This window comes from Cucumis sativus, unplaced genomic scaffold, assembly GCF_000004075.3.
Source record: "Cucumis sativus cultivar 9930 unplaced genomic scaffold, Cucumber_9930_V3 scaffold90, whole genome shotgun sequence".
In the NCBI taxonomy this organism is placed as follows: Eukaryota; Viridiplantae; Streptophyta; class Magnoliopsida; order Cucurbitales; family Cucurbitaceae; genus Cucumis; species Cucumis sativus.
Window position 1 is genome coordinate 142,395 of NW_022279579.1, and position 17,621 is coordinate 160,015.

At 37.1% G+C, this 17,621-nt stretch overlaps 1 protein-coding gene across 1 annotated transcript in view; it reads right to left on the reverse strand.

Moving 5' to 3' along the window:
- The window catches only part of LOC116406344 (multisubstrate pseudouridine synthase 7-like), a gene marked incomplete at its 5' end in the record, with an annotated part of 32,905 nt that extends 15,433 nt beyond the window's left edge, over nt 1-17,472 (reverse strand). The window contains 11 exons of the mRNA XM_031890061.1: nt 1,515-1,588; nt 1,803-1,906; nt 2,023-2,125; nt 7,434-7,521; nt 7,692-7,754; nt 7,843-7,922; nt 11,373-11,429; nt 15,644-15,716; nt 16,516-16,727; nt 17,044-17,241; nt 17,344-17,472. Of these exons, the coding sequence (XP_031745921.1) occupies nt 1,515-1,588; nt 1,803-1,906; nt 2,023-2,125; nt 7,434-7,521; nt 7,692-7,754; nt 7,843-7,922; nt 11,373-11,429; nt 15,644-15,716; nt 16,516-16,727; nt 17,044-17,241; nt 17,344-17,472 (1,181 nt within the window). The remainder of the gene's footprint in view (nt 1-1,514; nt 1,589-1,802; nt 1,907-2,022; nt 2,126-7,433; nt 7,522-7,691; nt 7,755-7,842; nt 7,923-11,372; nt 11,430-15,643; nt 15,717-16,515; nt 16,728-17,043; nt 17,242-17,343) is intronic.
- Nucleotides 17,473-17,621: the final 149 nt, after the last annotated feature.

A 17,621-nucleotide genomic window follows, 5' to 3' on the forward strand; every position in this document is an offset into this window, starting at 1 on the left:
CCCTGATGTTCCCTTTTGGGTGTTCGGCTGCACTGCCTATGACCATAGCCATGGTCCTAACCAAACTAAATTTACCCCTAGGGCTCAGGCTTGCGTGTTGGTTGGATATCCTCTGCACCAACGAGGTTATAAATGCTTCCATCCATCTTCACGTAAGTACTTTGTTACCATGGATGTCACCTTTATAGAAGATTGTCCTTTTTTTTCCGTTAGCCTACTTCAAGGGGAGAATGGAGTGAAGAGTCTAACTATATGCTTCCCTTAGAGTCTTCTTATCCTACTGTGGTTACCTTATCTGACCCTAGCCCTCACACTACAGTCCTACCAACAACCTTGAAAAACCTACTATAGGAGGAATCTCATAAAGGAAGTTGAGTCCGAACCAATAAGAGATCAAGGTATGACAGATTCAATTAATTCACATAGTAATAACAGAATGAGTGAGAATGACAGGTATGAGACAACTATTCTGAAAGATATGGGTGAGTAGGGCAGTATTGATGAGGTCATTGTAGACAATGAGGACAAAATTATTGAAAACGAGGTTGTTGCTGAACATACTGAAAACGAAACTAAGTCAAACCATTCTGGAAATAGTAGCAGGTATGATCCATCTCTTGATCTTCCTATTGCACTGAGGAAAGGTACAAGGCCCTGCACAAAGCACTCCATATGTAATTATGTGTCATACAAGAATCTCTCACCATAGTTCAGAGCTTTTACTACCACCCTTGACTCTACCACAATATCGAAAAATATTCATTGCTCTAGAGTGTCCTAAATGGAAGAATGTTGTCATGGAAGAAATGAAAGCTCTTGAAAAGAATAACACTTCAAAGATTTGTGTTCTACCTAAGGGACACAAGCATGTGGGATGCATATAGTTAAGTTGTGTGTTTGTCTGTTTCCCTTTCAATAGAACCCATGACCTCTTAGCCTAACCCTATTATTAAGACGATGTCTTCTTTTGTACCCCTAGGGCAACCCATGATAGTTTGTGCATTAATGTTAGTTCTCAAATATTTACCATTTGTTTCCTTGTTTGGATATTTAAAGAGACGATACCTATATTCAATAACAAAGTTATTTTTACTCCCTAAAATTTAAGACCTTCACACAACAATTAAACGTTCCACACACAACCAAACACAAACAATCTCCTATTCCCAACAATCAAATTGTTGGACATTCTTTATCCCCATACATCCATAAAAACCTTAAACCAAATGGGGTTATTTACATTTACACTCAAACAAAGCATGAAACAATATCAAATCTATAAAACTATAGAAAGTTGCGAAAACATCCTCGAAAATTCTTCCAGGTCTTTCAGACCACATATACCGAAAGAACCTTTTTAAAACTTAACCAAAAGGTCTTTTTCTTTCACACCTTGGAAAGAACGAACCACAAGAAAGTCGAATGAAGTATATCAAGCATAAAAGATATCAATAACCAGCAAGCATAATCCACATAGCAAGAAAACTAGAATCTTCCCAATTATAATCGCTTACATCATTCTCAAAGTTCTAGGTATAGCTTTAAGAGCCTGCAAATAGTTCCCAGGACATTTCTTCAAACATTGTAGCTGCATAATTTAGAAAGAGCAAGAATTACATCATTATTACACACAAGGAAAATACAGTGTGCTTGCTATAATGCAAAATCACACACATCCATGTATGTATGTACGTTGCAGGCAATCAGTACTACAGTAATAAAAAAAAATCATTTACGAGATAACTGTATCAGAAAATCAAAAATGTGGAATTAATGACTGACTATTATATCTATGAACTTACTATTGCTCTTTCAGCCACTAAATATCGAGGTAATTGCTTCAACGTTCCATCAATATCATCACTTTCCTTGTAGTAGTCTCTTGCCTTTGCAATTTCATTGGTTTGTAATTAAAAATTGAGTTAAGGAAACAAACTAGGCCTGCAAGGAGAAAAACATTGGAAAGCAAGCAGATAAGTAGAGTGACAATCCTTCCTTGCACACGCATTAATAAAAGGATATCCCCTTCTCTTGGATCAAGAATCATATTGACAGCACCCTTCCACTCTCCTCTAAGAAGTGAAGCTCCAACAAGATGAGTCGGTACAGAACCACTGCCAAAACGCTTAATTCAAAAACACAGATGGCATAGTTAGCAAAACATTTAGAAATACTGAATCAATAGCACCCATTGCATCAATTAACAAAATATATTGCTGATTCAGATGCAGTGTAATTTTTTATCTGCATTGGCTCTCATTTGCACCATCATGAGTACAAAAATCTAATTTGGGGTTGATCAAATCTATCAAAAAAACACTTGAACATATCTTCTATCCCAAGCCAAAAAATTTAAATAATGCAAACCAACAATTTGAGCATAACTGCACTCAAAGAGGAGGTACTGAATGCCTTCCTCTTCTCAAAAGCTTCCTCCCACTTGTTAGAAACCAGAAATCTGTCAATAAGAGATTTAGAGATTACTTCTCCTTCACTTGACCAAGTGAATCGGCCGTTTGAAAGAGGAACTTCCATGAAGTTATTTTCCTTAATGAATATATTGAAATTTCTCATGTCCCTTGAAGCTCTTCCCATTGGGAATCTTTCACTTCTTTGTCAATACTATTGAAATCTCCACCGATATTCCAAGGTTCATTACAGGAATCAACAATAGACATCAGTTCAGCCCATAGTCTCCTTCTTTCTCGAGAATCAATGGACCATAAACATCAGATATCCAGCAGTGTTTTTTGCAAATTGTACAGCATTTAATTGTAAATGAGAACTCTCCCTTAGTGATGTCGAGCAAGGAAATCTTTCCTTCGCCCCACAATGTAAGAATGCCTCCAAATCTCCCAACCGCTTCCACAAAAGCCCAACAAATGTCTTTTGAACTCCAAATGCTTTTTATGAATGCTCTATCAAAACTGTCTCTTTTAGTTTCTTGGATTAAAACAACATCCAGATTAATTATTTGCAGAAATCTTTTCAGAGTCTCTTTGATTTTTCCCCAATTCCCCCACTGCTCCATGAAATGATCTTCACTATTACAACCCTGAAAACTGCAATTCAAGTAATTTCAGGTTGCTTCTTCCTTTTCGTTGGACTAAGCTAGGGAGATGTCACAGGCTTCTAAGATGGTGTGCAGCTTTTGGGGGATATCTTGCTTTTTCAGAGGAGTAAAAGGAAAGTCCTTACACTTGGAAGGAATAATCTCTTTTCCAGGTTGGAGTAAGACGCCTAAAGCCTTGTCCAAACCTTCAGGGAACTCCTCAGAATTTTAAATTTCATCATCCCCATCCCTTTCAAGTTTCAAGCTCTTCACTGCATACACTAACAAATGATTTTTCTTTCAAATCTTGTGGAATATGAGTACCTCGCACAAGACAAACATGATGTGCTTGAAAATTGAGAACTTCCACTTCAATGATTGATGTGATTTAAAGAAGAGGATGATATGACTGACCTGTTTTGGACGACCCTCTAACAAGTCTGGATTTGTGATCTTTGTCCAGGAATTATTGAAAGTCTTTTTTCTGGAAAATTGCTTACGTAATGGTTTGAACAAAGGATAATTTCTTTTTGGAACTTTCGAACTCTTGAGCTTCTTAACCTCTTTCAAGCCATGTCTCAATGATGCACCAATCAGTAACTTCTGAAATGGCTCAAGTTTGTTTGCTTCTCTTGCAGCTTGCTTAATAACACTATTCAAACTGACTTTGGAAGATTTAGAGTCAGAATTACCCATACTTAATAACGGACTTGAAGAGGACAGAGAAGATACTGATTCCAATGCAGGGAGAGCTTTTAATTTGAGGCTTGGAGAGAGAATAAGGCCTGGCTGAATAAATGCTACGTCTGAGTTGTCTTCTTGGTGGGCTTTTGGAGAGATTTCAACAGACTTCCTAAATTTAATTTTCTTATTCACGCCTTTACTTTTAGACAATGAAAGGTTGCATTGCACAGAAATAACTTCTTCTGCTTACTCTTTCCTCTTTAATGCCATATCTGAGTTCACATTCTGAGGATTAACTTCCAATGAACTGGCCACCAAATGGGGCTGAACTAGAGGTTTTTCCAGCAAGCACAAAGCTGGAAACTTCCCTTGAGATTTGTTTTGCATGAAGACAAACAGGTTTCTTGTGAAATTTGACGATTCTCCTGCATCCTTAATGAAACCCCATTCTGGGTCAATCTCAGGAGCTTCACCTTCTTCATCCTTCATAACTTGTAAAACTCTAATCAAATCAATAGGATCAAAAAAAATCCTTGAAGAGTAAATCACTTTTGACTTTTGGGGGAGGACAAAGAACTTCAATATCACCATAATTTAGGAAAAAAGTTCAACGATTCTCACCTGCTATTTCTATCATTGCTAGCATAAAACCACAAAGGTTCCACTTGACTTGAATTTTCACTTCCGCTACATTGGTGTGATGTAAAGTTTCAACTAAAATAGCCTCTAAACAAGTGATCACCAATGGCTTCAAAAGTTTTTCTGCACCAGTAGTCTAGAGGTAAATTACGTATAGATAGCCATCCCCTATAACCACACCACATTTGGACGGCTATGCTTCATCTTGTCCCATTTCTCAAGCTTTAGATGGAACTTACCAAATGCTTGCCATTTTCCAGGTATTTCAATAAGCTCTTCCAATTTTCCATTACTCAGTTTGATTAAGGCAACTTCCGCTGAGAGAGGATTTAAATTACATTTGAACTAAAGTATAACTTTAGCGTAGTATTACAGATTTCCGGCCATTTGTTAAACTCAAAAAGGCTTGAGACAAACAAAAAGATTGTTGAAATTCTCCTTGACAACTTCCAAGTTTTTGATTATCCAGTGCTGGGACAAAAATTTACTATCAGTCTTCTTAACAGGGGAGGAGCACCTTATTTGGTTGAAGGTTGAGGCAGTGCTCTGTTTCTTGGTAGGCAAAACAGAGCAACCCATGGAAGATTGACCAACACCTTCATTGTTTTGTTTTTATCCTCAAATCTTGGGCTTCTCCTTGACCTTTATGCTACTTTGATGAAGCAATCGGATGTCCCGAAGAGACTCAGCAAAAAACCTTCCAATCCCTGTGTCTTCACCTGATGGTACGTGAATAAAAAATCTACCTCCTGCCTTAGCCAGACTATACATCTCATAGACCATTTTCCTATTGTGTTAATTTTTGAAAGCTTAAATCTGTCATCTGCATCCTTTCCTTTTAAAAAAAAAAACTTGATGTTGGTTTCTTGGAAAATTCCAAAATATTATCCACGAACCAGACTACTTGCGAAGCAGAAAGTATCAATCGCTTGTTAGCTTCCACCTCTTCCACAAAAATTTCCCAGCCTCAAACCAGGACAAAAAATGAACGTCATTTACTTTGCAACTTTTCACTTCCATAACAAATAAGCCCGGTAAAACGCTGGCCGAAGAAAAGGAATGGGGTTGCGGAGGATGGGAAGGGCAGAGGGAGGTCAGGCGACAAACAACGAGGCTCTTTGTCTACCGGAGGAGGAGGCAGAGACAAAGGGGAAACTGAGGGAGAGGAGAAGAGGGAGGAGAGAGGAGAGAGAACAAAGAGAACTTACCTTTTGCATGTGTTGGAATCTTTTGCAAAACTAATTCGTTTGTGTTGTTGAAAACTTCCCTACAAATAGGAAAGTACTATATGTCAGTTGGAGGGAATTGGGCCTTTCTATGGAAGGCTGAGTGCGTACTTTGTTATGGGGTATTTGGGGTGAAAGAAATAGTAGAATCTTTGGTGAGATTAAAGAGAACCTTTCCATGTTTAGTCCCTAGCAAATTTTGATGTTAATGTTTCTCTAGGTCTATGACGAATTCTTTTTGCAAGTATCTGTTAGGTCATACCTTTTAAGATTGGAGACCCTTGTACAATTTTCTTTTTTGTTGGCTTAGTTTTTCTTCCTATTTGTGCCTTGTATTCTTTCATTTTCTATGTTAATGAAAGTTACAAAGGAATGTCTCCAATATTTAGCTCGTACAATCTGTTGGCACTACAATATCTGGAAAGGTCTGGAAAGAAGGCTACATAAACTTCTTTTTTTAAAGGATACGAGTCTTACTATCATTAATACATAGAAAAATAGAGAGACAAATCTCAATGTACAGAGTTATACAAACAGCAATAGGGGGAGGATCAGCAGGCGGGCATCTCAACTAGGTTGACACCCCTATAGTCATAGCGCCCTCATCACATCCAAGAAGCGATATAAAACCCTTAAACTAGGATCCTATTCCCAGTACAAGATACATAATCTGTCCAAAAACAAAACATAAAAACAAAGGCAGCAGCCAAGAACAAAGAAGAATAATCCTTGATTGAGCATAAGACTGGTGGATGCATAAGGCCGATCCGGAAGATGTAATGATCGAAGACTTCAAAATGGGGAGGCTATAAAGGCTGCAAAGAGTAATCTTGAAAATATTTGGATAGTGAACACCATGAGGATGCTCTCAACCGAACAGAATCATAACGTTCCATCCAAGTCGAATGTTTATCATGGAAAACTCTTTGGTTTCTTTCAAACCAGACTTCAACTAAGAGAGCTTTTACTGCGTTTACCCACAACAATTCAGTTGTTTTCTTATTCAAGGCTGGACCGGCAAGAATTTGAGTCATATTATTCTTAAAATCTTGATCAAAAACCCAACAAATGTTGAATGTTTGGAGAGGGCAGAACCAACAATGAGAAGCAAAAACAGTCAATTAAAAGGTGCTGAATATTTTCCAGATTAGCCTCACAAAGGGACAGGCATGAGGTTAGAGAACATGGGAGGGAAGCTTTCTTTGGATTACTGAAGCACAGTTTAATTTTCCGAACAACATAATCCAAATAGAGATATTTACCCTTCTTGGGCTATTAGAATGCCAAAGCCTTTAGTTCCAAGACAGGCACTTCTAGGATATGCCAACTAGCCCTTGGAACCAAAATGCTTACAAATAATCCACTTCCAAGAACCTACTGTTGATTAAAATAGTGTCACCCTCATTTAGCCACATGTAAAATTCCTCCTCACAAGGCACTTCCAATGTTGAGATCTTTACGTCCAGTTGACAAGATTCTATCCTCCCGTACCTGTAAAGCACTCCTTCCTAATGTATATCAAATACTTACAAATTACAATGAGTTTCCCTCCCAACGTTACACCATAAGGTACACCAATGGCTTGTGAGATTCCCTCCCAAAGGCACTCTATGGTACACTAAGAAGAAGTGAGAACCATCTTACATAAAAACACACATGAATCCATGTCAGTACCTCCATATGAAAATTGTAAATATTTGTATGGATGCTATGATGCGTTTAGACAAATTCAGAGTCAGGGTCAAAGACCACACACCGCACCTGCAACCCAAGATTTACTAGGAATGGAGCAAGTTACTTATGAGACGAGATATTAAATTAATAAAACATACCTGTAAGCCAAAGTAATTAATAAACCCATGCCTTCCTAAAGCTTCTGCAGATGCTTTGATCACGTCTTCACTATTAGCTACAACACCTCTGGTAAGATAGACAGTTCAAATATAACTTGAATCATTATAACTTAAATGTCATTTAAAATCATCAACATTTTGGAAGGGTTAAAATTTGAACCTCTAACAATCAGGTTGAAGTTATTGCATATATACTAAAATGTTAAATATCAAATTGAATTTTAGTGACGAACTTACCGCAAGGTGATGGTAAACCTGTTACCCAGGAGCTGCCCAAGAAGAAGCCCTTCCTGGATATAGCTGGAAACAGTGTAAGGAAAACACATGCATGAATAAATATTTTAATATGTTAAATAAGGCTAAAAACATGCAATTTATCCTGCCTTACCTAAAGTTACCCAACTTGATACCAATCAACCGATCATTCAGAGCAGCTATTCTACTTGCGTGTTGCTTAAATACAGTGACCTAGCAAGGCAAAAAGTATTTTCCTCAAATCAAATCCCTAACATAATGGATCCATCCTATCTGAAAACATATTTTAGCCTCCATCTCCAACAATCTGACAAAAGCCTTTTAATAAAAATATCACTATATCCACCTTTGAGGTTCTCTCCACACATGAATTAAAAAGAAGTACGATCACCAAGAAAAGATGATGATGAGATTCAACGTGTAGAAGATGCAAATAAGTGTGTTTCTTTTTTATAATACAGAACATGGTTTCATAGACTAAAGAAATCACACCAAGCAAACAAAAGGTTTTTATTTAAAGAATGAAACGCACACAAACATTTTAATGTAAGGGAACATAACTTCTCAGCTCCATGAAACCGGAGTAAACAAATATTAAATACTAGTTATTAAAAATAAAAGGAGAGAGAAAGAAAGAACCCCAATTTTGGAAGGGGAATAACTATAATTAAAAAAAAATTGGATCCTGAGTTGCTCCAATACTTCCTCCAGAAAAAATCCCAATCCACACAATTAAAGGTATAATATTTAAATTGTTAACTCTAAACTCTTCTACCATCTATTATCAATAAGGATGGGATCTAATTTTTATCTTCTTTTTTTAAAAGGAGCTATAATCTAAGGCCTTAACCCTTTTAATCTTCCCATTGGAAAGGAAAAGATATGCTCTCTCCTCTCCCATCTCCCATCTTTTTTTTTTTTTGGTCTTTTTTAAAAGGAAACTCCCATCTCCCATCCCCCCCCCCCCCCCCCTATTTATAGCCTTCTAGCCTCACTTGCACCCACCCTTCGTCAACTTTATGTAGTCAACCTTCATCACTTACTCTTTTTTCTCATTTCATTGATATGATGAAATCACAAAAGGGCAAAAAAGTCATGATCTACAAGATACTCTTTCATTGTGAGATAAGAGAAGTAAGGCTGTAATCATGAAAATGAGAGGTGGATTTACACCAAGTGAAAGTTGTATACAAAAGATTATCGAAAAAGTGAGTGTAGTCGGACTCCTTATCTTCAAAAGTACGATGGTTGGGTTCGTTCCATATGAGCCAAAAGAAGGCTTTGATGATGAAGTACCAGAAGGTCTCTTTTTTGTTTTTGAATGGATGACTAATAAGGAGCATATTTATAAGAGTGAGAATCGTTTGAGAAGGCGATGCGGTAGTTAAAATATGGGAGTCACTGTCCAATAAGATTGTGCAAATTCACAATAGACCAAAAGATGCACGATAGACTCCTTACTATGACAGCATAAGACACACCAACTAATAGCAGAAATCATCCAAGGTGCCTTTTTTAACAAGAAGAACAGCAGTGTTAATGCCCCCATGACTTACTTCCCAAAGGAAGAAATAGACTTTCTTCATCACTTCTCCCGTGCTGTTGTTATCTGTTAAAGTTATACAGTCAACCCTGGGTTATTTGATCATCTTCCTTCTCTGGTGCTTTCTTTGCAGACCCATGAAAGTTAACGGCAACATTTTTTTATTTAGAAAGAAAAGAGAGGTTTCTTTCTCTACACCTGTTGGGTTAAAGCAGGTTTAGTGGATCTATTGCACAATATGATGAATTCTTACTTTCAAAAGAAAGTTACAGATGACATCTCCGGTTGGAATTTCTAGATTTGTATATAACTATTAGTTGCCCTCTATGTGTTTGTGCATGAAAAAAATGTAGGAAGGGTAACAATCAAGGGTTTATGATCGAGGGTTGGAGTAGGTGGTTCATCAAGCAATGTTGTCTACAGTCTACCAAATGAGAATTTTATTCAAATGATAAAAATTTATTGAATATAAGGGAAGAATCCTCAACTTAAAGAGAATGAAAGATAATAGAGGAACCTAAAATGTAATCAATCGAGTAACAAAGATTAATTTGAATTTACCATTTTACCCAAATCCTATTACATCATATTCTATCCCTCCCAAATAAAAAACTCTTCCTCAAGTTTGAAAAAGAAAATAAAGGTAAAAATAAAAAAGTTAAGCCACTTGAACGGTAATATATATCAATATCAATAATATCCAACCTATCTGATTCAAGCCAATGAACCGAAGAACTAACTTGTTCAAGAAAAGCTCTATAGTAAAGAAAAAAAAAAAGGCACAGAAGATGAGGAAATCCCATTTTGTAAGTGAAGAAAATCCAATTGGTGATGGTTTTTTTGCACTTTAGTAAATTTGTGTATGGGCTGATCAGTAGACTAGAACAAAAGGGAATGGGGTTGTTTTTGGGCTAGAGTGTATGGGTCATTGGTTGAAAGGCCCAAATTTTCACAGGGAGGGTCCTTTGTCTTTTGAGTTGTGTCTGAAAAAAGGAGCCACAGAAACAAATAGGCAAAACATCCTCCTTTCAAAGCAATTTCTTCTTCTCACTTGAAATTCCATATGGTTGTTCCTCTTGCCAACGACTGCAAATGAGTTGCAAACAAGCTTCCTCTCCTTTTCTTCATCAGCCACGAGGTCTCCTTCTTCCTTCTTCGTCGGAACTCTGTTCAGCCTCCTCTAACTTGTCTGTGAAATACCCCAAAATTTTCTAATTCGAGATATGTCATCTCCCAAGTTGTTTCATGGTCAATTGAAACTAGGTTTTCAAGTTTCTCAAAAAAGTTCGCCCGTGGGCATTTTTTCCTACTTCTACCTCTCCAATTGCTTCAATTTTAACATTTTTTATGTTAGTGGTGAGACCCAGGTCACTTTCCTCAATTTTAACATCTCACAATGTTGTGGTGAGGTTTCCTTTCCCATTTGAATCGCACAAGCTCCAATTAGAAAATAGTTTTAGTTTCCTCTAACCATTTCAACTTCATGGCCGACAGTTTCTTCATCTTCCCAGTGGTTTTCTTGTAAGTTCATTTCTTACATGATTTCACAGCCCACGTGAATGAATTCTTGATTTTATTGTGTGATTGCACATAGATCTTGAATGTTTTTAGTCGTGGGAGCTGCAGAAGGTTGGGGCTTTTCTCTTTCTTGTAGGACCATTTCAAATGTTGCTCTATTTTCTTTGACTTGCAATAGCTGTAAATGAAGATTGTTTTCTAATTGATCTAATTGCAAGGATATGCATCCGGGTAAGCAGTAAATACCATCGATAGAGCTTTCAACTGACCGCCTGTGTCAAATCGAAGTCTTCGGTGATAAGACAGACTGGCGGTGGGTATGTCCGCCTCTTTGCTTTGGGAAGTCTCAAGCATGAACAGTTTCTTTCTCTGGTACCAATTGTTGCATACCAAATGATAATTTTATTTAAATGATCAAAAGTTATTGAATACAAGGGAAGAAGCCTCTATAAATAGAAGATAGGATAAGTAAAAGGAAACTAAAATGTAATTAATCAATGATTAACCAAGATTACTTTGAATTTACCATTTTACCCAAATCCTATTACATCAAGCAAACATACAAAAGCAAGTAAGAAAAATAGTGACAAACAATTGATTACCCTTTGAGTTGAGATGGAGCGTTTATCCTTAGTGCCAGCAAAACCAAAAGACCTCGTCTGCCCAAGAAAACTCGTGTGAGGAAGAACAATAATTACTATACCACAAGGCTAGCATAAATTATATTTCTGAACTTGGAATAAAGTAAATGTTCAACCATTTCTCCCCACATGAAACAAAACACAAACTAGAAGAACTAACATACTCCACTATTTTTTATTACTCTTTGATAAGTTGACCTCTTGTCCACAGAGGTAGTTATTTAGCCAGAATTCAAGTTTATTCCTAGAACAATAATGGGTGAATCTTTTTCAAGAGAATAACACAGTTTTAATTAAGAGAATGCCAACGAGACTAATGCTCGAAGATACAAAGAAAACACATTCAGAAACCAAAGACATAACATAAACTGTTAGGACCCAACACCGGCCACTCAGTAAAATCCCAACAATGCAATAGAGAAACAGAGACAATACTCTGTATTTATATATTAATAGAATTTTAGTAGAAGACAAAGTTCATATAGCTATCCTCTAACGGAGATAATACCACAGTAGACAATAATAACAAGAAGAAGATAGTAAAGACAAAGGATAAACACTCCAGCTAATTCGAGAATGCTAGCCTTCTCCTCCAAAAGCTGCTGCAACTTTTCTCTCAATGATGATGCCCTCAGCAATCCCAAAAACATTCCCTTATACACTCCCATACCTTCCCGTAGGTCCCACAGCAGAATATTCCTTCCATAATCTTAATAGGTTAAGCTGCCCCCTGATTATTACCTTTTCTGCCCCTTCGTTTGTACGTGTGAATAATAGGGGGTCTAACAATACCATCGACCGCAAAACTCACCTTGGGACTGCGAAAAGAGGGACATTGCTGATTCAAAGAGTAAATTGATTCCGATGTTGCTTCGCTGTCATGCAAGCCCTTCCATTTCACTAGCCATTCATTAGCCCCAATATCACTGTTCCAACGAATTCCCAAAACAGCCTTGGGTTCCACTTGTAGTTCAAATTCTTTAGTCAATGCAGGTTGTAAGTGCTGGACATGTTGGTTTTGACCTAACTTGAGTTTCAGTTGAGAGATGTGGAACACGTTATGAATCATGGCTTTGGAGGGAAGATCCAAATGATGAGCAACTTCCCCAATTTCTTCTGTTATGCAACAAGGACCATAGAATTTTGGAGCTAATTTTTTTTTTGAAAAGGAGATGAGCTTCTTTATTATTAATAATCTCAATGTATAAGAGAGCTATACAATGAGAATAGTAGGGAAGCCAAGAAATGAGGGAGAGATAGAGACATAGGATCAGTAGGTGCACCCGGACATCTCAACTAGGTTGACACCCCCGTAGCACCCTCATCATATCCAAAATACAAAGAAAAGACCAAAGTACAAGAACAATACTATGGTCATGAAAAGACCAAAGTAACAACCAAAATAACTACAAAAGCTACCTACAGTAGACAAAAGCAAGGCTGAAAAGTAAAACATAATGGCAGAAATACATATAAAAACCCGTCCAAACTACAAAAGCACTAATTCTGAACTGGCAATTTCTCATTTCTCACTCCTTTTCCGAGCTAATGATCTTTGTCTGTACAGTCTCAATTTGAGGTATACCTCGTCCCCAGTTTTAAACTTCAACTCTCTGCGATGGAGATCACTTTGTCTTCATTCAATTTTGAGCAACTACTAAATTTTCTTTCAAGGCACTCATCACCAAATCCTTCTCCTTGAGTAATTGTTCAGCATTGTTATTGGCTGTTTTCGGTCTCCATATAAAACTAGTGGGGGTAGGAGCCTTCCATAAACCGATTGGAACGGGGTCATTCTAGTTGATGAGTGAAAAGTGGTATTATACCACAACTCAGCCCATGGTATACGCTTGTGCCATTTCTTGGGCTGCTCATTGCAAAAACAGCATAGGTAAGTCTCGAGACAACGATTTACTCGCTCAGTTTGGTCATCCGTTTAAGGATGAAATGCGAAGCTTCTTTTTAGAGATGTACCCATGGCCAAAAATAATTACTTCCAAAAATGGCATAGAAAAATCTTATCACGATCTATGACGAATGAGTTTGGGATCCCATGCTTACTGATCAATTCTTCAATTAATTTTTCAGCAACTTGCTTTGCTATAAATGGATGCTTAAGGTTGATAAAATGGGCCATTTTACTCAAACAATCTACTAACACCATGATTGTATCAAATCCCCTGCCTTTGGAACTCCCTCTATAAAGTCCATCATCCAATCTTCAAGGATTAAGTTGGGTATGGGTAAGGGCTGTAAAAGCCCAGCCAGAGAAAGCGCATCCGTCTTGTTCCCTTGGCATACTTCACACTGTTCTACACACCTTTTTACATCATTTTTCATACCAACCCAATGGATTTCTCCATTAATTCTCTTGTAAGTTCGAAGGAATCCCAAATGGCCTCCTAAAACAAAGTCATGAAAAGCATGAAGTAGTGCTGGAATTAAAGTGGATGTTTTAGAGACCACTAACCTTTCTTTATACAACAAGCAGCCAGCCACTAATTTATAATTAACTTTCCCTTCCAGATCCTCTTTCAAAATGTTGATTATGTTTTGGAGTTCCTCATCGTTTTCCACCTCGCTCGTAACCATCTCAACATCAACCACAACCCTTGAGCAATCACTATATTAAGTTCCACTTTGTGGTTCATTCGGGATAGAGCATCTGCGGCCTTGTTTTGCAACCTGGGTTGATACAAGATTTCGAAGTCATACCCAAGGAGTTCGATCAACTACCTCTAAAATTGGGGCTGGACTTCCTGTTGTTCTATCAAGAATTTTAAGGCTTTTTGGTCTGAAAGTACCGTGAATTTTGTACCCAACAAATAATGCCTCCATTTCTATACTGCCATCACTTCTCTCTCATATATGGACTTGGCCTGCACACGAGGGGACAATTTCGGACTAAAATAAGCAATTGGTCGAGCATTTTGTGATAATACAGCACCAACCCAACCCCTGAAGCATCGGTTTCAATGGTAAACGGTATTGAGAAATTTGGAAGAGCTAACACGAGGACAGAAATCATGACCTGTTTCAACGGTTCAAAGGCTTCAGCTTCCTCACTCCATTTAAACCATTTTTCTGCAATATTTTAGTAAGGGGGACACCAATGTCTCCATAATTAACTATAATACATGTATGTGTGACCAAATCTATTCAAACAAATTGCAAACTACCCCTAGTTTGGACGAGGGACAAGCACTAGTCAAATGCTGGTACAAATTTTTTATGAATTCAACAGCTTTCATGGAGAAATAAATGAAAGAATACAAGGGCATACAAAGAAAAAAAGAAGAGCTGGTACAAATGAACAAGATTACAAATCACAAGGGCAGGTATAAATGAACAAGGAGACAACAAATTACAAAGGCGTGAATGAACAAAAATTAAACAAGATCGGTGCTTTTAAATGCCTAGGGCGCACTAAGGCGGAATTGCTCTCTTAAGCCTAGGCGTAAGGCGCACGAAAAGGAGCAGGCTTAGCCTACCCCTAGTTTGGACGAGGGACAAGCACTAGACAAATGCTGGTACAATTTTTTTATGAATTCAACAGCTTTCATGGAGAAATAAATGAAAGAATACAAGGGCATACAAAGAAAAACAGAAGAGCTGGTACAAATGAACAAGATTACAAATCACAAGGGCAGGTATAAATGAACAAGGAGACAACAAATTACAAAGGCGTGAATGAACAAAAATTAAACAAGACCGGTGCTTTTAAATGCCTAGGGCGCACTAACGTGGAATGGCTCTCTTAAGCCTAGGCGTAAGGCGCACGAAAAGGAGCATAGTTGAAGTGGGAATATGGAAGAAAAAGAAAAGAACCTAAACACAAGAAATTTTGCATTTAGGCTTAGTAAACTTGATTCTTTTAGTTAATAAAGAAGGGAAACCCTTAATTAGTACTATTTAAAAAAACATGAAAAAGCCCTAAAGCTCAAGGCTTTGAGCCTTGTGGCTTCACAAAAGGTGCATGCTTGAGACGCACCTTATTTTGTGAGCAGGCTTGGCGCTAGACCTGTGCCTTGAGCCTAGGCGCACTTCCAATAGGCTATTTAAAACACTGCACAGGATTAAGTTTCCACTCCAAAACGTGATGAACAAGGAGCACACAAACAGTTTATCCAATTTGTCGATAGGGAAATAAAAGAAAAGAAACAAAAAATACAATGTAGAGAATCAGGAAAACAACTATTAGAGAGAGAAATAAGCCCAAAGAGTATATGAACCTGGATGCCAAGCATCTTTCCTATAAGTCCTAATGCCTCTTGTGTGTCCTTGTTCTCCTTGTAAAGATGAAACCTAAAATATTTTCAAATTGACATCTTAAAATTGATTCAGAATTCAACATCCAGATAGATAACCATAAATTAGAAAAATTGTTAAGCTATGTGCATAATTACATGGCACAAAAAGAAAGACGCCAGTTCTATAAAAGAAAATAGTTTGGAAAATTTTCCAATCAAATATCACTCAACAATAAAAATTTCCTTTTTAGATTGACGCAATGCGATGGTACAACTTTTTTGTTATGGGGATAGGAAATGATATAAAAGTATTTCAATGATCTGATAAAATATACAAAAACGAAAACCGAATAATAAAACAAGTACACGCACAGAAACAGAGAAATATCAACTAAAGCTAGAGGATTACAAAAAGAACTTCCCAATAGCAAAAGGACCATTTAACCTCTTGTTAGAAAAAGTCATTAAGCATTTATATACAAAAACGAAAACCGAATAATAAAACAAGTACACGCACAGAAACAGAGAAATATCAACTAAAGCTAGAGGATTACAAAAAGAACTTCCCAATAGCAAAAGGACCATTTAACCTCTTGTTAGAAAAAGTCATTAAGCATTTATATCAAGACAAAGCAAGAGCACAAACTGGCTGTTTTGCTCGTAACAAAAATTTTCAGTGAGAAAGATGCAAAACTTTTGGAAGACGGTTCATATTTAGTACTTCAATTCAATTCAGATGTAGACGTTAAGACCAAAGTATAAATATTTTCTTATTCGAAATGTAAAATTATGAATAAGAAGGCAGAAGCAAGTCCAAAGCAAGCAGAACTACTAAAAAGAAGAAAATACCTTACCTGAGAAACTTGCCAACATGTTCAGGCCAGTTGTCCGAACCTCTACTATCAAAGGGTTTATCGCCCCTTTCTTTCCGTTTCTTAGAGAAACGACCTCGGTTATTCTGTGCCCCTGAATCCACCCTCACACGGACACATTTTGATGAAGAATCTGGCCCATCAATAGTATCGGTCACAAGGAACTTAAATTTCTTAAAGAAATTGTGGACAGCCTGAAAACCGCAATTTTAAAGAGTAAAGTATATGGTGATGAAAAACAAAGATATGTCTTTGTTTAGTTGTTCAATCTGACTGAATGGTAAGAGAAGTTACACTTTGAGCAAAATTAAAATATTTAGCATTGAAAATAGATATAGATATCTGTACCACAATGGACAGTTTTAGTTAAAAACTAAAGGAATAATCTAAAGATGAGCTAAAAGAAGAAAGAGATGATGTCCTGCACTGGTTGTTACTCGGAATCAACAAATGCACGATACGCAAAAATAAATGTGCAAATACATTAACAAACAAGGTCTTAGAGCTAACCGTTCGATGAGTTTTGTCTGTATCAGGGGAGAATACAATAGGCAAAATGTCATCATTCACGCCAGAATTGATTTGCTTAAGAAAAATTTCCAAAATCTCAGCATCAGAATCACCAGCTAGAGATCTAAACAATTCAATTTCAGAAGCATAACTCTGGCTTGTACTGTGGACTATCGTTGGTCCGCTTTCCGAAACAATCTGAAGCCTCAAAAGAATTAAAATTACCATAAATGTTCACGCAAAAGAAGGAAATCAACATCTAAGGCATCCAATACAAACACAGAAATTCAACTTCACCACCTCTGGAGGAGCATCCAATGACGTCAAATGAACAACATTTCCATCAGTGTCAACTTCATTCACAATGAAATCAGAATACCTGTATCGAAACCAAAAAAGGATGAATTTACAATGATAGGGTTCTAAAAGCTTTAAAAAAATGTCTTACAGCTGGATCGTTGAGTAAAAGTTTCTTCAAATCTTAAAAACAAAGTAAAAATTGTCCCTTTAGGCTTTATCCAAACCTTATGAGAATATAGTTGAATGATACTATTTGCTATTAGCATTCCTACAACAAC